A 22,688-nucleotide genomic window follows, 5' to 3' on the forward strand; every position below is an offset into this window, starting at 1 on the left:
CCACGGTGAAACCTGGTGTGTGCCCTCCTACTTCACATCCCCAGACATACTTCCGGAAGATTTCTGCTCTATTCTTGTGTATAAACTCTTCCTTTTGAGCCTCTGTTCGTTGACACATGTCAACCTCTACTTGTCTTTTGTTGATTTTGAGGCCACTTGCCCATGTAACTGGCAGGACATTGAAGAAGAATCATACAGACCTGGTTCTGCTACCTACCAGCTGAGTTACTTTGGTCAAGCTCTTGGACTTCTGAGCCTGTTTCCTAATTTCAAAGGTGGTGATATGATGTGTTAGGCCCTGGTGGGTTTCAAGGAAGAGACACACACGTATGACCTTTGGTGATGAGGGCCGAATGTTAACTTGGATGGAAAGCCATCCAAGCAGCCATATTGTCGCTGGTCCTCATACTTTCAAACCCTCACAGAACATTAATTTAGCAGTATTTGGGATAAGATTTGAGCTCTGAAGAACTATAGTGTGATTATTTGTTCATATGGCTATTTTCCATACTAGACCATGAGCTCCATGAGGCCAGGGTCTACAGTTTCATCTTTCTATCCTAGGCACTCAGTTCAGTGTCTGATACATACTAAAGAGGCACAAATGTTTCAAAAGTTGAGGAATTTTCAACTCTTCCTGAAAGAATAGGAAGACATAAAAGCTCCTCAGGGAAGGTATTATTTAAGCTTTTTTCTTTCTTTCTTTCTCTCTTTCTTTCTTTCTCTCTTTCTTTCTTTCTTTCTTTTTTGTGTGTGTGTGAAATGAAGTGTCACTCTGTCACATAAGATGGAGTGCAATTGCATAATCTCATCTCACTGCAACCTCCACCTCCCAGGTTCAAGCAATTATCCTGCCTCAGCCTCCCGAGTAGCTGAGATTACTGGCCTCCACAATTACGCCAAGTTATTTTTTGTATTTGTAGTAGAGACGGGGTTCCACCATGTTGAAGTAGTTCAAGACTGCAGGCTGGTGTTGAACTACTGACCTCAGGGGATCTGCCTGCCTTGGCCTCCCAAAGTGCTGGGATTACAGGCATGAGCCACCATACCCAGCCTATTTAAGCTGATTCTAAGGGTGAGTAGAAATTTTTTCCAGGTGACTAAAAGCTTGAGACATTAATCCAAGCAGAGACCAGCAGGTGCAAAGACACAGGGATATAGAGATGTTGAAGTTTACCAAACACTGCTAGATTAAGAAAACAAAAAGGAAACAATCAAAATCAAAACTTACAATTAAAAGTCACCAAAAAAAAACTATGAATGGGCTTGGCAAGACGTCACATCACAATTGAGTTAGCTATGACTGTAGACACTCAGTAATGCATATAAGTATTAGGGAAAAAACATAACATTCTCAGGTTGTTGGCAGAGTATCTAGAACAATTTAGAAATACAGGTATTGAATTCTGGGAGTAATTACACTCTAGTGAAATCATTTCCTTCTCTGTGTATGAAGCATGTGTGTGTCGCACTCTGTTCAAGGTGCTGAAAATCAGACTCTTCTCAAGGAGCTCATGAGCAATGAAGGGAGATGGATGGGTGAGCAACTGATTATCATGTGACAAGTGAGGTAATAGAGATATGACTAAAGTGCTATCTAAAGAAGAAGTAAGGCATTACTCATAATATATGGAGTGCTGGGGAAAGATTTCTGAAATGAAGCTGGCCGGGCCTGATGGCTCACCCTTGTGATACTGGCACTTTGGGAGGTGGAAGTGAGGGGATCCAGGAGGATCTAGGAGTTCAAGACCAGCTTGGTCAACAGAGCAAGACCCTGCCAACTCTATATTGAAAAATAATTAAATGTTTTTAACGAAGTGATGTTTGAGCACTCTGGAACACCGTACAAATATGGGAGAGACTGAAGGAATATATGCAGCTTAATATGAGTTCGCATTTTTTGAAATTTTATATTGTAGAAGTATACATATTTACTGTTGTGGAATTAGAAAGAATTGATAGACAAGGAGGGCAGTCTACAAAGCACTCCATAGATCCACCATACTGAGACAGTGCCTAATGCTTTGATGGATTTATTTAAACTTTCTGTGCATATCATATATTGTATGCATACATGTGCATGGTTAAATAGAATGGGTTCTCCTTGGTGTTCTGTTTATCCATTTATCATTATGAAGTACGTCCCCAAAGAGTACGTTTGCTTTGCCCGAGAGAGTCTTTTGCTACATACTGCTGTACGTAATGAAAACTAAAAAAGGGGCTAAGTTTTCAGCCTTGTGACCTTGTGGTGATTCAAGCAGAGGCTTCATCAAAGGCAGATTCAGAAATGAACTTGGTGTGTGCAGGTGGTTGTGCTTGACACTGTTGTTTGTAATAGTATGATAGGGATGATTTCAGTGTCTGCCAACAGGAACTGGTTAAGTAATCTGTGGTGCATCCAAATGATGCACACTGTGCAGCTGAAAAGAAGAATGAGAAAGACTCTGCACTCACGTAGAAGAACTCGGATCGATGGTGTGTGTGTTTTAAAAGGAAGAAGGAGTGGTATCGTAGGTGTGGTATGCTACTTTTTGTGTTGAGCGAGAAGAGTAGAATAAGAATATACATGTGTATTTTCAAAGATAAATTCTGAAATGATATATAAGAAACCAATTAAAAGTGTTTGGCTGTGGAAGGAGACTAGGACTGTGAATGGGATTTTGCCGCATACTTTTATAGATAGTTACATTTAGAAATTTTCTGAACTATATATTTGTACACATGACCCTTTTAAAAATAAGTGAATGAAGGAATGAAGTAGGATTATGAGAAAGAGATAAGGAAAAAGGATCTAAGGGGCTGCCCATCTTTTTAGTACCCAGTGAATACTAATATGTAACGATAGCAGCAAAAATTGGAAGAGTAGCCCCAGGAGGGTAGGGAGTCAGCCTTTCCTTTGTCTTTTCCTCAATTTCATATGTTAACATATATTCTGAGAACAATAAAACAGTTTGAAATGAAAATGTCTCCAGATCTCTTAAAATAAAAGGAAGATGAGCAGCTGTATGTAGTGCACTTCCCACAAATGGGCTGGATTCCCTCAAGAGGCAGGAGTTCTAGCCTACTTGGGATACATACATACAGGAGGAAAAATAAGAAAAAGAAAAGAGATTTAAAGATAAATAAATGAAAATAACACTTCTCCCTGATTATAAAGGAAATCACATTCTTTTTGTCAGAATTTGGATGACAAATATTAAGAAAAATCTTTAATTTGCCACTCAAAACATTCTGGTGTGTTGTTTTTTATATTTTTTATACATGTAAATATTTTCAAAAGTAGAATCATATTAGATAGTGTTTTGCCACTTACTATATTTTGGGCATACTTCTGTGACAGGAAATATATCCTAGCATCATCATTTTTAATAGCCGGATGTATATTAAGTTTATCATTGCCGCCACAGAGGTGCATTTTCTTATATATACATTTTAATGGAGTTGAGCAAGCATTTTTGGACTGAATTCATAGAAGCAGAATTTCTGGAGGGTAATAATTTTGAGGGTCTTTAATAGAAATTTTCAAATTATTCTCCAGGAAAAGTGTCTCAGTTTATACTCCCACCAACAGGAACAGAGCTCCAGGTTCCCCATTCCATTTGTCATCTTTGCGCCTTTATACAGAAAATGTCATTGTTTTCATGGCATTTCCTTGATTTCTAATACTTTTGAATCTTTGTTATATATCTATTGGCCATTTTTATTTTTGTGAGAAGTGACTGTTTCTCCATTGCCCATTTTCTGTTGAAAATGTTTTTTTTTTTTTTTTTTTTTTTTTTTTTCTGAGTAATTTTAAAGATTTCTTTACAGGCTAAAGATACAATCCTTTTATTTGTCATTGAGGTTGCTAAAACTTTCTCCTAGTAAGTAATTTGTTATTTATTTCTATTTTTCTCTTCTTTCTTCCTTCCCTTCCCTTTCCTTTTTTCCTTTCCTTTCTTTTCCTTTTCTTCTTTTCTTTTATCTTTCGTTTCCTTCTTTCCTTCCTTTTTTTGTTTTCTTCCTTTCTTTCCTTTTCCTTCCTTCCTTCCTTCTTCCTTTCCTTTCCTTTCTTTTCCTTTTCTGTTTCCCCTTTCTTCCTTCCTTCCTTCCTCTCTCCCTCCCTCCTTCCCTTCCTTCCCTCCCTCCCTTCCTCCCTTCCTTCCTTCTTACTTCCTCCAGACTCCAAAGTCACATTTCATTTAATTTTTATCCTGCCAAATTGAAAGCGTTTTAACTTAGTGATTTTGGTGTAAACAAGAGCAGGAGAGAATGTAATTATCTAGGTCTCGCTCTGTCACCCAGGCTGGAGTGCAGTGCCATAATCATAGCTACTGCAGCCTCGAACTCCCGGGAAGAAGCAATTTTCCCACCTCAGCCTGCCAAGTAGCTAGCATGACAGGTCTGTGCCACAACGCCCAGCTGTTTTTAAACTTTTTTTTTGTAGAGATGAGAATTCCCTATGCTTCCCAGGCTTGTCTTGAACTCTTGACTTTCAGTAATCCTCCCACCTTGGCTTGTCAGAGTGCTGGGATTACAGGTGTGAACTACTGCTCCTGGCAGAGAGTTTAGTTTTGTTTGCTACTGCTGTTCTTGGTATCTTCTCATCTTTGAGGTTTTGGTGCTAGTGCTGAAGTATTACACTCACCGTCCAAGGTTTACAGGACTTTTGTTTTAATATGGAACAGATGGAACCGTTTAGTTCTGCATCTTTGCAGGTGTACATAATGTGCCGACCAGGACTCTGCTTTATATCCATTGAAAGCAAGAAGTAATACAGTAAAACTGTGCCTGGCTAGAGGCTTTGAAGGAATGGAGTGTTCTGTTTGAATTCTATTCACTTGGCAGTATGAAGGTGAAAACAATTCAGAACTTAAATTTCCTTTGAATGCAATTTGGAAGTATAGCCAGTGATTTCACTTTTCTTCTCTAGTAGGTTTGGACACTCTGATCTACTTGGTGTTTTATTATAGAACTCCTAATGTGCCTGAGACTTAGATTGTGAGCTTGGCTCACTGCAACCTCTGTCTCCTAGGTCCAAGTTATTTATTGGGGTCCGTGCCGGGGGTGGTGGAGAATGAAAGGACACAAAAGACAAAGACAAACAGAGAACATGGCGGCCGCACTCAGAGCCTCCGCCTCACTTTATTTATACTCCATAAACGCCACGTCAGCAGAAAAACACAATGCAAAACAAACTTTCTTTTCCCAGATGTAACTTTCTACTCAGTTCCTTGTTTCTATGCTCTTCCTTATCTGCCCGCCTTCTTGGCGCCTACGGGAGTTCATTAAAAGTTCAATTGGAGATACTGTCCTTGAGCCCTATCTATTCTCAGCATACTGTTTTCAAAGGCCCCTGCATTTCCCCCTTTTTGTTTTGCCTCAATCTTAAAAAGGTAGTCCATATTTGTTCCTGTGTTTTCTTTTGTTTTTTGGAGGCGACGGAGGGAGCATCGAATCACCAAGAGAAGTAGACCCAATCCGAGTGCCCAAAGCAATATACTTCTAGAGATTGTAGAAATCCATGTTTTCATCTGGGTCCATGGGTTAAAGGCAGCAAGACGTTGACCCAGCTCTTGCAGAGTCACGGTTCCAGACAACACATATAATTGTTGTCGAAATGTATCGGAAATGTTCTGAGTGAGCTCTTGGATGTCCAAACTAATATTTTTATGGCCTACTAATAATTTTTGGATTTCGGTCCAATTCTGGGAGATATTAAAAGGCACAGGCGTTACACAAAATTGAGTGGAGTTCCAATCACATTGTAATGTTATTCGAGTACTGAGGACAGTGAGCTGATCTCCAAGCCACGTCAAGGCTTGCTCCATGTTGTCTAATCTTTCAGCAAGTTGAGAATCAATGTTTCATTGTTGAAGCCATAATCGGTGAGATTGTTCGTGCCATTGTTGCACAAATTCAGCATTTTGTATGTTTTGATGAAGAGCGAGCCCTGCTACGGCCGCAGTGGAGGCGATGGCGACAAGGCTCATTATGGAGGCAATTATAAGTCCAAGGGCATGGCGGGTTCGCTGGAGGGAAGTCCAAATATAAGTCTCAAGAGGTGATGCCCCCCACGGTCGCGTAAGGTTAACAGGTAGCCAAATTTTTTTACGAGCCCTGAGGATATAAATATCTCCAGTAAAGTTGTGCCACCAGGAATGATTGAGGCAAGACAAAAATGTACACGTATCTGTACAAGTAACAATCCCCGTATCATTATCCCATGTCAAATTCCCCGCTAATAATAGGTAGGGCTTACGGACACAAGCAATAATATATCGGGAGGTATTCCGATATAACTGAATATGAAAGGAGTTATTCGGGTTAGAAAGATTAAGGGACATATTCCCCACAAAAGTGCTAATAGCATCGCCTGCAGCTAACAACTTCCAAAGATGACTCTGTACTTGTAAAGAGTGTTTAAGATGAGGCATAGGTGGCGACAGGCCTCCTTCACACCATACCAAGGTTTCATTACCATTAGCAGCAATACTTTTATTTACCCGGTGCCATTTTAAAGGTATGTGACTAAATTTTGTTTGAAAATCACCGTGCACACTCCAATCAGTTATTTGCATCCCATTGTATTCTAATAAAATCTGAGGTTTAGTTCCCCGACATTGTTGCCACTCCAGCACCTCAATATTAGAGGAAACCTCTGGGATAGGACAAAAAGGTAAGGAACTAGGAATAGTCTCATTACTATATACAGTATGATTATACTGAAAGCTTCTAGTTACAATGATAACAGTATTAGCAGCCACATGACTATGATTATAGCGAACAGCCCAGGCTTTATGCGATTTTCGGAGACAATGAGGACTATTTCCCATGCATATCGGAAGTCCTTCCACTCCAAATTGGTATGTGTTGTTTATGATTCCCGTTTCCCGTTCTATGTTATCCTTGTCTATATAGGGGGACGGCATCTAAGTAGTGTCATTGGTGAAAACCTTAATTTCCGCCTCCCCCCAGGCGACTCCCTGATACAAGGGCGGAAAGGGAATATAAGTCCAATATTCATACAAAGCCTCACTAAGAGAAATAAGTCCCCCGCCGAGGCACATCCAACAAAGGAAGAAATGCATGCTGAATCCAGTTTTCTTTTTAACAGGGTTTCAATCGCCTTGTAGGAGACCACTCAGGTCCGCTCCCTGTAAGGACAAGAGCATAGCCCTGTCCCTGTTTTAGAACTTGCCCTTGAACATACTTACCTTCTTCATTGGGATACCAAACCCTTAAATTGTCAGCGGGGACTATCACCGAGGGAGGTGAGGAAAGATGGGTTACGGCAGCAGAGTCTTGCAATTGTCTCCATTGATTCAAAAAATTTAAGGTAAAAAGAACCTTCAGAATCTGGTTTCTGGGGGGCTCATTTCCCCCTTTTTGTTTTAGTAGTTGAGTTTTTAAGGTTAAATTTGTGCGCTCAATGATGGTTTGACCTTGACTGTTGCCCGGGATACCGGTGATATGTTGAATATTGTATTGCTGTAAGAAAACTTATAATTTACGAGAGACATAGGCAGGGGCATTATCAGTTTTAAGTATAAGAGGAATGCTCATGATGGCAAAACAAGCTAAGAGATGTGTAATAACAGAATTAGCTTTTTTAGTTGGCAACAGAGTGGCCCATTGAAAATGAGAAAAGGTATCAATGGTATGATGAACACATTTTAATTGTCTAAAAGAAGGGACATGTGTGACATCCATTTACCAAATTTGATTAACTTGAGTACCTCGTGGATTAACCCCAGGATGGAAGGATGGAATGCTCAGAGGAGCACAGGAAGGACAAGCTCGAATAAGAGAACGAGCTTGTTTATAAGTTAAATGAAACCGTCGTTGAAGGCCAGAACTATTAGTGTGATATAGAGCATATTCTTGTTCTGCAGCCTGTAGGTGGCCGATTAAAAGTGAATCAATCTGAGTATTATCATGAACTAATGGTCTAGGAAGTTGAGAATGAGAACGAAGATAGGTGATGAATAAAGGAGCTCGACGTTGGCTCAAAGTAGAGGATAACAAAGAAAAGAGTTTTTGAAGAGAAGGAGTAGCACAAAGAGGTGAAGTGGCCTGAGAAATATAAGAAGTAACATAAACGGCATATTGAGAATCACTAACAATTTTACAACTAGTAGTAGGGAAATCAAGTAAGACCATGAGAATAGCAAACAATTCTTGTTGTACAGAGGGATAAGGATAAACTATAACTCGAGATTGATGAACACTCTAATATTCAGCCTTACCATTGCTACTAGTATCAGTAAAAAAGGTAGGACCTTGAACAGGAAATACAGATATTGGTGAGAAAGGCAACACAGAATGTTGCCTAAAAAATGAAAAGATTACAGACTTAGGATATTAGGTAGAAAATTGTCCAACAAATGGTGCGCAAGCAACTTGCCAAGAATCAGAAGTTGCAAGAAGATAAGTGATCTGACTATGAGTGAATTGAGAAATAATTAAGGAAGGATCTCCTCCCCAAAGTTGTCGACAGTTGGACAAAAAGATCCATTTTAGTGGCCGATTAGTTTGATGAATCATTCCTGTGGGAGAATGTAAAGTATGAAATAAACAAAGGGAAAGGGGAACGTCGGGAAGGAGGATATAATGTAAATGGGTCTTTTGAAGTTGCTCTTTTGTAAGCTGGAGTTTCTGTAAAGCCAAAGGAGTTAAATGACGTGAGTTGTCCAAGTGACTGTCTCTTTCTAGAATAGAAAAAAGATGTTGTAACTGAGGGCAGGATTAGGAAGACCAGGCTGTAAACTTTTTTTAGGTTGAATGTAAACATTTATAGTTTTAAAAACAAGACAAAGATGGGAATTTTATGCAGAAATACTTGACTTTATATTCCTCTCGGCCATTTGTTTTTTGACTTACTCTTTTAAAGTCCTAAGTATTTCTTTAGATAATGGCCACTGTTTCACCTAAATAGGAGTGGTCGTTTTACACTTTAATTATAAAACTTGAGGCTGGTGAACAGTGGCTATGAGTTTAAAGGATTGTAGCCCATTTTGAACATCATATTTTTGGCAGCTGAGGAAATATGAGGAATGTTTAAAAAAGCACCAGATTGTTGTGAAAGATCTTGTCCCCAAAGATTAATATTGATAGGGACAATATATTTAAAAAAAAAAAAAAAACACTTGACCTTGTTGACCTTTAGGACCGACACAGGTTAAAGGTTTTACATTTTGATAAACCACAGAAGCGGCACCCAAGTCAGTGAGTATAACTGAAATTTGTCTTTTTTTCTCATTGTATAGGCCACTAATTTAAACAAATGATAGACATCTTCACCCCCATATCAATTAACCCTTTAAAAACTATTCTATTAATGTGCAATGAACATAAGGGCTTGTGATTAGAAACTAAAGTTTCCCAAAAAACAGTTTTTCTTGTGCTACCAAACTCTCTTTGTCCAGATATCTTTCCAAATAACAACAAAAAAAAAGGCAATAAAAGTAACTGTGCAATATGCACCCCTGCCTCTAGACGTATAAATTGTGAGATTTGTATCATCATAAGAATTTTATTAGTAACATCAGGATCAATGATTTCTGGAATCATCATTAACTTCCGTATAGCACTGTTGTTTTGACCTAACAAAAGTCCTATATGTTCTTTTGGCAAAGGGCCACACACTCTAATAGCTAATTTATATATTCCTCTATTAGGAGACAAGGTATAAGGTTGAGTAATAGCTAAGTCAGCAGCAGTGCTCTGCTTAGTTGCCGCATAAAGCTGAGAAACTGGGGTAAGGTGTGGGATCCTTAAGGAGGACTTGAATTCATTCCTTGATGTTGTAGGCCATTGCTCACTGGGTATTGTAGTAGACTTGTATTGTAATTGTTGGGGCCCCAAGCCTGTGGGCCCCGGCTCCCGTTTCCCAGGAGAGGAGACAGTAAATTTCCACTTTTATCAGTTTTGGAACGACATTTATTTGTCCAATGTTGACCTTTACCACAACATTTGTACACCTCTGAAGGCAGCTTTCTGCCTTGAGGGATAAAAGTGTTTAATTTTTTATGACTTTTTTTTTTTTTTTTTGAAATGTCCAGGTTTATCACACTGAAAGCAAACACCTTGTTTGTTATTTCCTTTTAAGGCTTTAGACAAAGCTCCAGCAAATAATTGAGCATTATAAATAGCCCCTCCAACACTAACACAAGTTTTAATATATTTATCTAAATTGGCCCCATTGGCCTTTAATGATCTCAACAATTTTTGACAGTCAGCATTAGCATTTTCAAAAGACAATGTTTGTAACAAAATTTCTGAAGCAGGGCCAACACCCACAGTTTTCAAGACAGCATCCTGAAAACGGGCTACGAAATCTGGATATGGTTCATTTGTGCCCTGTAAAATCTTCACAAAGGAAAGGGAAGATTTTTTTTGCTATCTCTATTTTATTTCAGGCCCTTAAAAACAAAGTCTTGATTTGAGTAAGGGTGACATCATCTAGGCCAGCCTGAGCATTAAGAGTAGCATATTGACCTGTGCCTGTGAGTTGTTCCTCAGTGGGTCCTGGGAAATCACGCGTAGCATTTTTTCTAGTCTGTACAGGTGCCTTGTCCATCCACCAGCTGTGCAATTGTAACCACTGAGAACGATCAAGAAAAGCCTTCCCCAAAGCCTCCCAGTCTATAGGAATCATCAAACTTTTTGATGAAAAAGCATCAAGAAGACCAAGGATAAAAGGAGATTGAGGTCCATAGTTAGAAATGGCAGCTTTCATTTCTTTCAAAAATTTAATTTGTAAGGCATTAAATTGGACATTATTGCCACCATTTGGAAACTGAACATTAGGAGCAAAAGAAGCATGAATAATTGGAAACAGATCCAGCTCCTTAAATTTTCTTATTTTTTCCTTATCTCCCTCCCCCAATGGCGGGAAAGGCACTGAGAAAACTTTGCCAGACAAAGGTAAGGAAGCTGGGGGGTAGAAGGCACTGGAAAATCTTCTTCTAACAGGGCAGAAGGAAAAGAAACAGGGAAAGCTCATAAAGGTGAATTAGAAGAATGTATCTGTAATATTTGTTGAAGCATTCCCATATTACGCTGCAATTCAGAATTCTCCTTAGAAGAAGGAAGAGCTGGCTTTTTCTCTTCTCCACCTTTTGCTACTCCCCCTATACTCTGTTATCCTGGCACAAATGGGCTCCATTTCAGCTTTATTTTTTCCCAAATCCTCAGATGCCTTTTCTCCTGTGGCTACATCACCACACTCTGAATCAGTCTCAAGTAACTCTAATGCCTGAGTGATAGAGTTACACAAGGTCCACAAATTTAGAGGCATAGTATCCCCTAACTGGTGAGCTCTAAGCAAAGCTTTTACTCCTTGTAACCATTCCTTCCAATTCAGCTGCACCTTAGTCTGATACTGAAACCAATAACAATGTTGTTCAACATGGGCAAGCAATCACTTCAAAGTCTTTTTCTTTCACTTCTACTCCTATAGACAGCAACAGTCCTTGAAAGAGCCGTAAATATTCTGAGCCCTGCTCAGGGTCCAAGAGATGGAGTTCCCATAATGAAAGCTTAAGAAGGTTCCCCTTAACAATATCTGGGCTTTACCCGCTCCTAGGGGGTTCCCCTTCTTGTTCTCCCCTACTCACTCGTGCACCCTGCTCGCTGCGCCACTTATTGGGGTCCGTGCCGGGGGTGGTGGAGAATGAAAGGACACAAAAGACAAAGACAAACAGAGAACATGGCGGCCGCACTCAGAGCCTCTGCCTCACTTTATTTATACTCCATAAACCCCACGTCAGCAGAAAGAACACAATGCAAAACAAACTTTCTTTTCCCAGATGTAACCTTCTACTCAGTTCCTTGTTTCTATGCTCTTCCTTATCTGCCCGCCTTCTTGGCACCTACGGGAGTTCATTAAAAGTTCAATTGGAGATACTGTCCTTGAGCCCTATCTATTCTCAACATACTGTTTTCAAAGGCCCATGCATGTGTTTTTCCAGATATTAAACATGCTTCTTGTTTGAGGAAAAAAGAAAGTCTTAACAATAACGTAGGAGAATAAGAGAAACGTTTTTCCAAAAAAGAGAAATCATTGTGATTATCTTATTGGAATGTTGAATAATATAGTCTGCTTCATTAATCATCAAGCATGCTATGGATTTTCCATTTTTATAAGATCTGTATCTCAGTTCAGGTAATACTGATAATTTTGTACTGTATTTGAAGATAAAAATATAGGCCAAAACCATAGACCTTGCATAGAAACTAGGTAATGAAGACAGCTCTAGATAAACACATAGATACACACACACAGACACACATCTATATATAAAGTATGCACACATATATTTTTTAAAGTTTTAAAGCTTTTAAAGCAAAAGCAGGCCCCTTCCCTCTCCCAGAGTGGGCAGCCCCTCCTCTCTTTCAGAGTGGGTGGGAATAGCAGGTGCATGAGTAGCTTTCCTTATGAGCCAGGGGTCCTTCTGGACACACTGCTGCCTGGCCACGCCCCTTTCCCTTTCATGGTTCTCCTTGACCAATAGGCTTGGAGCATTAAGGCCACGCCCCTATTCTACATTCTACTGGTGCCCTGGTTACCACTCCTGTGGCTCAGTCACACAGCTGCCTGGTAGGTGACTGGAGGTCTTGATCAGTGCTCGCTGGGATTTCGCTGTTGTGGCCCCAACCCCACCTCCCTTTCCCGCCCCACGATGGCAGAAGAAACTCCGCAGAACAGATTGGCCGCAGCCAAGAAAAAGGTAAAAACGCACCAGGTCATGGCCCCCAACCCAGCTACAGATCCCCTCCGACGACAAGACTGCTGCCAGAGCCCATATCACTGCTGAGGTACACTGGACAGGGCCCTCCAATGCAGGTGCCTCTGGACTCCCCCCGCAAAAGTCTTGTCAGTCAGCCCTGCCCCTTCAGCATCAGCCCAGTCCCTGCCCTCGCCCATCACTCCAGGGTGACTTTGGGCGGGTGACTCCTGGGGCTTCCCTCTCCATTACTAGGCTCTCACCTCCTGCCGAACCAAGCTCGACCTCCCTGGGCTCTTTGCGCTCTTGTGTCCAAGAACCTGGGTTCCCCAGCCCCAGGCCCCACCCTCGCCAGTCATCCCTGGGTCACTTTGGGCTGGTGACTCCTGGAGTTCCCTGCTGCAGACTCTGCCCTCCTCTCCTGCTGCCTCAAGGTCAACCTCCCTGGGCTCTTTGCGCTGGCGTCTCCAAGGTCCTGGGTCTCAACCCTGTGTTTCCCTCCCCCATCGTGGAGTGGTAACTCGGACATTGCGCTGATGTGGTCCCTCCCCCCAATCAGGAGGAGTGGAATATAGTGATGTCACAGTCTGCCTGGGAACTGTCATTACTGGAAGACCAGCCTTTGATCTTATGACCCAGTCCCCTAAGTATCCCCACCCCATTTCTGGTTCCTCTGCTCACAGTGCAAATTTCCAGCTGGAAGGGGAATGGAGACTGTGGGACCTAGGAGCAAGAGGTTCCAGGCTGCCTCACTCCCTTAACATCGACCTTGACGGGGGGAAAGCCTACACTTCCCCTGTGAGCGCAAAACGTTGACCGTACCTCCAAGTGGCAATGGGAGAATGGGTTTGGTTTGGTTTTCTCCCAGGCTTCTACTTTCCAGAGAGATTTTAACGTTTTTTTCTGAGTTCTCCACCTCATATTCTAATTCTCCATGGTTCTGGGACCAGACTGCCCTTCAGTCAGTCGTCTCTGAAGTGAGATTTGCTCATCTTCTGTGGAATAGATCTTGGGAAACTGAACTTGACAGCTTGACTCTTCCTCATATTATCTCGACCTGGGGTACTTTGAATGCCACAGGATAAATGTGAGACATCTTTCTGAAGCATCAGTTTCCCTTGATTCTCTTGAGATTAAGAGAAAAAACATGAATATACTTAGGGATGACAGTCACATAGGTTTCTAAGAGAATACCAGACTTCTCTCTGAAATGAGGCTGGGCAGTCCTCTTTCTGATAAATTCCGGGTTTAACAGAAAGGCTGCCTTCTGCCGTGAGGATACATTGATATAGAAGTTTGAGAGGTACTGGTGCACTTCTTCACACTAACAGACGTGTGAGGATGTATGACTCTAAACCGCAGGGCATACAGTTCCTGCCTACTTAATGTTTACTTTTCTACCTCTGCCTCTGGTTTTGGTCCCTGGCAGCTGCTATTCTTGGCAAGACCGCAGAGCTTGGAGTCAGAAGACTGAGTTTCAAAGTTCCAGTATCGCCTTTTTCTTTTTCTTTTTTTTTTTCTAGCTATGATATCAATCCTTCTCAGTCCCTAAAAGATTGTGACAACACCTCTTATACAGCTGTTAGTGTCGTTAAATCAGATGGTGTATAAGAGTATTTTGTAAAAACTCTAAGGGAGGATGTGGCTGTAGGGGCCGATAGGTCTGATGAGGATTACTGCTCTTCTTTCCCACAGTTAAAAGAATATTGGCACAGAAACAGCCCTGCTGTTCCAGCAGAAGCAAAGAGGAACAGGAAAACAAATGGCAGTAGCCCTGAGACATCCACTTCTGCTGGTTGCCACTCAGCTCAGGATGTGAGTCTTGGTGGCCAGGCTCCTGGGGACAGGGGACCAAAGGGGCAGTAGAGGGTAATTGTTAAGATTGTGGATGGACCGTTGGGTACTGGTTAAGAATTCTGGGTTTAGCCAGGCACAGTGACTCATGTTTGTAATCCCAGCACTTTGGGAGACCAACCCGGGCAGATCACAAGGTCAGGAAATTGAGACCATTCTGCCTAACATGGTGAAACCCCGTCTTCACTGAAAAATACCAAAAAAATTAGCCAGCATGGTGGTAGGTGCCTGTATTCCCAGCTGCTCAGGAGGCTGAGGCAGGAGAATGGCATGAACCAGGACACGGAGCTTGCAGTGAGCCAAGATCTCGCCACGGCACTCCAGCCTGGGAGACAGAGCGAGACTCTGTCTCACAAAAAGCAAAAAAAAAAAAAAAACGAATTCTGGGTTTGAATCCTGCCTTTCCGTCTGCTAGGGATATGATTTAGGGCAAGTTGCTTGAGATTTTCGGGCCTCTTTTTACACATCTGTATAATAGAGGTTCTGTTGTTTGACTTCCATTTGTGAGGTTTAAATGAGATGTCTTATTGTTGTTTTTATGTTAATCCCTAGTACATGGCCTGCTGTAAACACTCAGGGCACCCACGATATGGTCATTGCTCTTTGATTTTCCTCATCCCCAGTCTCAAGGGGAAGCCAGGACAATGAGAACAGCCACTTGCCATCAGGAGTCACTGATGTCAGGCCCCAGGGTGGGATGGTGGGGAAGTAAGAGCCATGAGAGAAGTTGGCACAAAGGAGTTACGGGACAAAGGGTCCAAGAGAGGCAGAAAAGAAAATGTTGCCAGTTGATGTGAATGAAAGGAACTCAGAGGGCTTAGACACTGAGGGGAACAGAATATGTCCATGTGTACTCCACGGGGCGGGCCCTACATCATGTGCTACCCTGAAGGATCTGGAGGTGGGAGGCTCTGGGTGGAGGTGCAGTGACCAGGCAGGCCAGCCCTCCAACCTCCTCCCACAGCAGGGACTCGGTGCCCCTCTGCCAGCTGAGACAGCCCACACACACCCCAGCCCTAATGATTGTTCTCTCTACCTCTCCCCCGACTCCTGCTCCACCTCCTCCCCTCTGCATGCACCTCAGAGCCCGTGCCAAGAACAAGCGGTAGTCCTTGACTCGAGGTCCGTCAAAATCAGTCGACTGAATAACACCATCAAATCTTTGGTAAGAGTCCAGTGGGATCCCCTGATTCCAGGCTGCCAATCCTGGGCTCCAGTTTCCTCTTGGGGCTCTGAAGAAAGGCGCTGGGGGCCGTGGGGCAAAGGACAAATGGGGAGCTGTGTTGCCTAAGCCTCACCTGGAGGGACCCCAGAGCACGCACCATGGCTGGTCTTTTGCTGCCCTCTTTGCCGACTGTCTCCTCTCCACACACCCCTCCTGGAGTCCTTGCTACACACGCCCTGGGGTCGTTGCCTCTTGGGGAAGTGCGAGCCTGACTGGTTGTCAGGGGCCCCGTATTTCTGCCGTGACTCAGTCCCTGATTTGCTCTTTGATTCTGGACAAGCTGCCTCTCCTTTTTGGGCTCGTGTTTCCAGAGGAGGTAGTGAGTATCAAAGGTGTCTGTTAGCTCTGAGAGTCCGAGATTTAAAAGCCCCCTAGAACGGAAACCTCAGGGCCAAGAGCTCCTGTGTGTCCTTTTCCGTCCTACATATACGGTGAAGAGCCGTACCTGGCCCATACGTGCTCAGTTAATGTTTATTGAATGAACGCACTTCTCTAAATCACAAGCGGGCAGGAGGGGGGCCTTTCTCCAACTCCATCTCTAGAGGTTTATGTTCCTGTCCTCTCAAGAGATTTCAGATTCAGACTTTGAGTTCTGTGGCTGTGGGTGAAAACCAACAAAGACCCAAATCCTCTGTCCTTGGGACCTTGAGGAGAGTTGACCAGTTTGTGTTCCCGTTGGGTCTGAGAACTTTGCCTTTAAAATCCATTCCTGGCCCCTGCCTACCGCTTCCTGGCCTGGGGAATAGAGTTGAGGGGGCCACCCTCCATCACCTTAATTTGACTCTCCCCACAGGAACAACAGAAGAAACAAGTGGAACATCAGCTGGAAGAAGTAACGCGATTTCTTTGCTCACGACATGATGGCTGGGTTTGAGGGGCACTCAGATGTAGATGCCCCAGTCTCGTCTCGCCCACTTCCCTCGCCTGGGGAAGAAGGCTCACCCTTCAGATTCCACCCCATCCCCACAGGGTCCCTGATACCCTGGTCTCATGGGTGGGCCTGTCCTGGGGCATTGGTGGCATTCTGGGGGCATGTCTCTTGCTGTGCCACCTCTGCCTCCCCCTGGTAAGAGCTCTGTCTTCCTCTTCCTATAGGAAAAGAAGGCAAACAACGAGAAACAGAAAGCCGAAAGGGAGCTAGAGGTGAGTGGAGGGTGTGAAGTTTTCTCCTGTCCTCCGGGGAATGTTTCTTTCCTTCTCTTTCAGCACTTGCTTGGCTTTTCTCCTAAAGGTTCAAATCCAGAGATTGAACGTACAGAAAAAGAAACTAATTATTGACGTGTATCGCACGAAACGCTCTCTCATATACTTTGAAGGTGGGAATCTGGGCACCCTATCATCCTTCAACCTGACACTTGGATAGGTCTTTAGTGGGAGTCCTTTGGGCCCCATCTCAACTCTCTCATTACAGAAGAGTCGAAGGATCTGGCTGCCCGCCTGCAACGTTCATCGCAGCGTACGGAAGAGTTAGAGCGGGCTCTGTCTGCTGTCACCGCCACACAGAAGAAGGCGGCGGACAAGGTGAGTCTGACCACCTGCCCCATCTCCTGGGAGCCCGGCTTCACAGATGGAGGAGTGAGCCTAAAGGCCCCTTCTGCAGGATGGAGTGTCCTGCCCAGAAAGCGGCATGGCCATGTCTCGCTGCTTTTGTGTCTGGTTGTTAGAGGCAGCCTGGGGCTGAGTCAGCTGCTGTGGGTGAGTTGGGGAGTGCGGTGGGGAGCGAGCACTGGACACAGAGCTTGGAGGCCAAGTGCCTGCCCTGCCCTTACCTGGCTGGGGTCTTGGCCAAGTCCTAGGTGGGGTATTGGGTACTTGTACTGTGAAGGTACAGAAGAGTACCTTTAGTATGTTACCATTTCTGTAGAGAGGAAACGTGTGTGTGTGTGTGTGTGTGTGTGTGTACATACTATGAAAATGTACATAAAATAAGACTGCAAGGTTCATAAAAAACTCAGGAGAGAGCAAGAGAGTGGCTGGGAGATACTTCCCTTCTGTACCTTCTGAATTTTGGACTTTGCGAATGTATCATCCTTTCAAACAGTGAACAAGAGATTCAGTTTCCCCTTCCTATCTGTGTCCCCCAGCAAGAAAAATGGGCTTAGAGAATCAGATAGATCTAGCTATTGAAATCCCAGCTCTGCCTAAGTGATCTTAGGCAAGCACTTAACCTCAAATACTCCATGTGTTTTCATGTACACAATAGAGGGAATCATAGTAACTGTCTCCTATGGTGGTTGTGAGGATTAAATGGGATTGCTAGCATGGTACCTGGTGAAGCACTCCATAAAGGTTCAAACAGTGCTGGTCATAACAGTAATAACAAGAGCAATATTAACTGATCTCTCTGGGCCTCTGTTAGGCAGCTGTAAATTCGATCTCTTTCCCTGTCCCTTCCAACTTTACTGAGTTCTTTTAAAAACCAGACCACGGGTAAATGCCTTGATGTGTACTGACCGTGTTGTATATTGAGCCTAGCCCTAGCCTGTTTAAGGGGCACTGTATGGAATGGCCCAGGTTCCCCAGATAGAAACTTCTCACTCTTCACCATCCAGTCCTCGAGCCGCAGTGAAACACTTCTCAAGACGCAGTTAGAGCGGTCCTTACAGGAGCGGGCACTGCTGAAAGCGCACGTGACACAGGTGAGGTTTTGCAGAGGGAGGGATGTGGAAGGAAGGTGACCCCAGGTGGCCAGGAGCAGGTGAGGACCAGTGACAGCCCTTCGTAACTTCTGTTCCCATTCTTGCAGGTGAAGGAATCGCTGAAGCTAGTACAGCTACAGAGAGATGAATATGCGGAACATATAAAAGCAGAGAGGGCCCAGTGGCAGGAGACGATGAGGAAAATGTCCCAGGAGGTGAGATCTGACCCTTCAGCCCCCCATCTTAGATAGGTCACTGGATCTTTCTGGGCATCTGTAACATGGGAATATACAGCCAGAGGTGGTCATGGGTCTGGGCTTTGTGGAGGTGGGGGCAGAGAGGCAGATGGTAGCCTGTGGAGCCACCAGCCCCTCTCTCCAGGGCCCTTTTCCCCTGTGCTTTGGGCAGCTTTGCACCTTAAAGAAGGAGAAGCTGCATGACATGCATCGGGTGGAGGAGCTGGAGAGGAGCTTATCCCAACTCAAACACCAGATGGGTAAGATGGGGCTGGTGTGACCTGGGAGCAGGCCTGGCATCAGAGGGGGCTCTGGGGGTGGCTTAGAATGCCCCAGGGAGGTGGGTGGATGGAAGGGCTTTGAGGCAGAGGGAAAGAGGTCTGTGCCGGGAAACAGCAAGTCTTGTTATCTCCATGAGCCTGAGTGTCCCCATCAGCAAAGAGGGCCCGTTGTCAGCCACCCACAGTGCTCTCCATCTGAAAGTGGTTTGGAAGATTGGCTACCATCCGGGTGCGAGGAATCATTAGCAGTGAGGCCAAGTTTGGGGAGCCTGAGAGGAGCTGTGCACCAAGAGGAGGGTGTTTTTTGTTGGTGGTGGTGGTGGGTTTTTGTTTGTTTGTTTTTTGAGAATCTAGAGGCCCTTATTGTCTGCTTCCTTTCTCAGCTGAACCCCAGCCCCCGGAGCCCCCAGCAGTGCCCCCTGAGGAGGAGCTGCAGCACCTGAGGAAGGAACTAGAGAGGGTGTCAGCAGAGCTCCAGGCCCACGTGGAAAACCATCAACACGTAAGTCCCCTGAACCAGGCACAAAAGTAGAGGCTCGGGAGGCAGGAGGAGAGGCTTCAGCAGCTGGCCGAGCCACAGAGCGGCGTCGAGGAGCCGGTTGGTTGCCCCACCTGCGGAGCCTGCCCTCCTCCCTAGCCCTCCAGGCCTTTGTTTCCCCACCTGTAAAAGGGGGCAGTGTAGCCCTCTCGTGAAATGTTACTTCTCAAGGCACCTGTGAGCCAGAGCCCTGCTCTGGTGGCTGTGGGAGAGAAGAGATGATTTTTCTAACCTGCCTCCACCCTTCCCGGTGCCATGGGGGGCAGACACCGAGTTCTAGGGTCTTCAACTGCAGTGGGTGGCTGCTGATTGCTTCTCTCTGTCCAGAACAATGAGAACAAGAGCGCACTGTACTTGGAGATGCAAGTCGAAGAGCTGCAGGAGAAGCTGGGCCAGGTGAATGAGACAGGAACCTCGATCCAGAAGGAACCAGAGGCAGCGGTCCCAGCCCCAGGGACTGGGGGCGAGTCTGTGAGTGGGGAGACCCCCCAGGCCCTGCAGGAAGTCATGGAGAAGCTGGAGGTGAGTGAGTCCTGGAATAGGCCAAGAAGGGCAGGGGTAGGCAGGTCGCTGCTGAGAGGTGACCCCATTATTTTGGCTCCAGAGCGGCCTTATGGACCTCCTGGAGGAGAAGGCGGACCTGAGGGAGCGTGTGGAGAAACTAGAACATCGATTCACGCAGTACTGGAGGGAGAGATGCCATCAGTGAGTGGGAGGCCAGAGCAAGGCAGGGGGAGCTGCAGGGCCGTCGGAGCGGCCCCAGGGTCTGAGCCCCGTCCTCCCGCAGGAAAATTAAACAACTTATAAAGGAGCCAGAGGGCCATGCCACAGAGGCCACACCGGGAGGAGGACATCATCAGACTGGCCCAAGACGACGAGATGAAGGTAGGGTGTGCAACCTCCTTGCGGGGGTAGGGGTCGGGTTGGGGGTGGCGTGAAGGTGGGGGCAGGCCGCAGCCTGACACCTGAGCACCCCTCCCTCCAGGTGGAGCTGCTAGAGCTGCAGGAGTTGCTGTTGCGGCTGGTGCTGACCGCAACAAAGGGCACAGAAAATTCCTGGCCGCTGCCCAGAGCCCTGATAATGAGCCCGGTCCAGAAGCCCCACCCCCCCAGGAGCTTGGGGCTGCCCACAAGCATGGTGGTGAGTAGAGCCCTCATGCAGGGCGGGCAGGCAGGAGCAGGGGGTTTGCACTGTGCTCAGATCCCCGCCTCCCTCTCTCCAAAGATCTTTGTGAGGTGAGCCTCAGAGTCAGCGCCGAGACTGGGCAAGGAGAGGCCACGGAGGGGTCTCCCCAGGACAACCCTACTGCTCAGCCCATCGCGCAGGAGCACCAGGAGCACCAGGAGCACCCAGGCTTGGGCAGCAACCGCTGCGTGCCGTTCTTTTGCTGGGCTTGGCTGCGGAGAAGAAGGAGATAAACATCACCATCATCAAAGAGCTGATCAAGACATTTTTTAAAAAGAAAGTTGTAGGGTTGATCTCCTACACAATTCATTTACTTCATTCGAATGTTAGAGCTATTCATGTTTATTTGTGTTTCTAATTTATACTTTAAGTTTATTTGTAAAAAGTTGTAAGAGAGTGGGTCTCTGTGGCCTTCTCTGAGGTTCACTCTGGCATTCTTTAGCATTTTTCGTTTTTAATTTCATAATTGTAGGTCATTAGCATGCATATCGAGTTCGCCCTTACGTGGTGGGAATTCAAACACCCAAAGACCCACTGTTTGCACAAAACTGTTCTCGCTGGTTTGGAATAGGCTGCCATGCTTTTTTAATGTTATTGCAGCATGTATGTTCATTACAGAATTCAGATAAATTTGCTTATATTCTATTATTTTGGATCTCATCTTAATCACAGTGAGCTCTTCATTAGCTCAATATGTGGTTTGCCCTCAAGTGTGCACTCTTGATTACTTTGTACTATATGCCACCATGAGTACTGACATTAGAGTTGTTTAAAGTCCGAGAACTGGAAACAGCTTTCCCCCCATTTTCTGTGTGAAACGGTGGGAAGGAAAAGTAGAGAAAGAAATGCCAATTCTAGCCTAAAACTTTATTCGCCAAGTTTTCTTAGAATGAATTTTACCAATTTATGAATTCTTGTAAACAGAATTTATACTGGAAATACTGAAAGACTTTTCCCCTAAAGTGACATTATTGACTGCTGGTGTGATGCTACTGTAATGTAATAAATGATTAAGTTGTTGCGAAGTGCTGTTTTTGCCTTAAAATTTTATTTTGTGAGTCTTGAAAACTATAGTGTTAAAGGTATTGATACTGTGCAAATGCCAGGCATGCTTGGCATGAGATAATCTGTTTCATTTTTACAATATCGTAATATAACTATGCAAGTGTTTATTAAAAGAACACAAATTTACAAAGTTATAGGATTTAAAAAGTTATGGAGTGAAAAAGTTATGGGATAAAAAAGAGAAAAATTGTGGCAAAAATGTAGAAAAAAGTTTTACACAAAGTTACCAAATGTTATGAAACAGAACTTATGGGATTTAAAAAACAAGTCATGGGATAAAAATAAAAATTCAAAGCAGTTCCGTGTCAGCAAAGCCTGGAGAAGTGGGGCTGGAGTCTCCACCGCCACCATGACCCTACCACCCCTTCCCAGTCACCCCTTTACAATTAGGGTGGCAAGACAAGACCTTAAAAAGTAAAAATTTTTAAGCATGACTCTGACGGCCTCCTTACTCTCAGCATAGCAACTTTTCTCTCACGGGGGCTCCCGCCTTCTTATTCAGAGAGGTAAGTGAGGCAGGACAGTGGGGCTAACTGTGGACCAGGCGAGCACGTGGGCTGCTGGCGTGGGCCCCCTTCCCCAGTGTACACATTTTGTCTGTGTAATGTTTTGTATATTCCAGAGGGTAGGGCCACCCCTGTATGGTACCTAGCTGTGGTTGGAGCTGGCATGTGGGGAGGAGGTTCTAATAATTATTTGTGGCTGGGAAACTTATTTATTGCTAGCACAGGACAGAGAAAGGAGGCGGGGATGGGGTCGTGGCTCCCTGGTGATGCGACTCCTGTTTATTTTGCTTTTTATTTTGGAATAAACAGATTTAACCATACTCCTCGGCCTGGTGTGCTCCCATTTCCCTCAATGGGTCCTGGAGTTTGTGCCACCAAACGAGGAGCCCCAGAGTGTCTTGAGCATGTCCAGCTAGGCTGTTGGGGACCTTCCAGGCTTGTTACCTGT

General features: G+C 44.7%; 1 protein-coding gene and 1 long non-coding RNA gene across 4 annotated transcripts; one reads left to right on the forward strand and one right to left on the reverse strand.

The window, feature by feature from the left end:
* Nucleotides 1–5,082: 5,082 nt before the first annotated feature.
* LOC139355484 (uncharacterized) lies at nucleotides 5,083–11,690 on the reverse strand. Its single transcript, XR_011606195.1, has 2 exons — nucleotides 11,601–11,690; nucleotides 5,083–6,099 (listed from the first exon to the last, which is right to left on the reverse strand). It is a non-coding gene; the product is annotated as an uncharacterized lncRNA (long non-coding RNA).
* Nucleotides 11,691–12,512: 822 nt separating this feature from the next.
* On the forward strand, nucleotides 12,513–21,694 carry LOC139355480 (golgin subfamily A member 8A-like). Of its 3 annotated transcripts, none has more exons than XM_071067134.1 (16): nucleotides 12,513–12,713; nucleotides 14,406–14,525; nucleotides 15,649–15,729; nucleotides 16,583–16,621; nucleotides 16,885–16,932; nucleotides 17,021–17,105; nucleotides 17,201–17,310; nucleotides 18,342–18,428; nucleotides 18,536–18,643; nucleotides 18,837–18,924; nucleotides 19,329–19,447; nucleotides 19,811–20,005; nucleotides 20,088–20,188; nucleotides 20,271–20,368; nucleotides 20,469–20,624; nucleotides 20,709–21,694. In XM_071067134.1, exons 1-16 carry the CDS (start codon nucleotides 12,666–12,668, stop codon nucleotides 20,900–20,902), a joined length of 1,677 nt encoding a protein of 558 aa, XP_070923235.1. In that variant the 5' UTR covers nucleotides 12,513–12,665; the 3' UTR covers nucleotides 20,903–21,694. The 3 variants fall into 3 exon arrangements, with proteins under 3 accessions (XP_070923235.1, XP_070923234.1, XP_070923233.1); XM_071067133.1 differs by lacking the exon at nucleotides 12,513–12,713 and adding an exon at nucleotides 13,326–13,508; XM_071067132.1 differs by lacking the exons at nucleotides 12,513–12,713; nucleotides 14,406–14,525 and having other exon boundaries at nucleotides 14,545–15,729.
* The last annotated feature ends 994 nt before the right edge of the window (nucleotides 21,695–22,688 follow it).

Source organism: Macaca nemestrina, chromosome 7, assembly GCF_043159975.1.
Source record: "Macaca nemestrina isolate mMacNem1 chromosome 7, mMacNem.hap1, whole genome shotgun sequence".
NCBI classification, from domain to species: domain Eukaryota; kingdom Metazoa; phylum Chordata; class Mammalia; order Primates; family Cercopithecidae; genus Macaca; species Macaca nemestrina.

Coding starts and splice junctions, on each gene's coding strand:
- LOC139355480 (XM_071067132.1), top strand. CDS start 15,343: ATGTTGCCAGTTGATGTGAATGAAAGGAACTCAGAGGGCTTAGACACT. Junction 19,448..19,810: donor ACGTGGAAAACCATCAACAC/GTAAGTCCCCTG, acceptor CTCTCTGTCCAG/AACAATGAGAACAAGAGCGC. Junction 20,006..20,087: donor AAGTCATGGAGAAGCTGGAG/GTGAGTGAGTCC, acceptor TTTTGGCTCCAG/AGCGGCCTTATGGACCTCCT.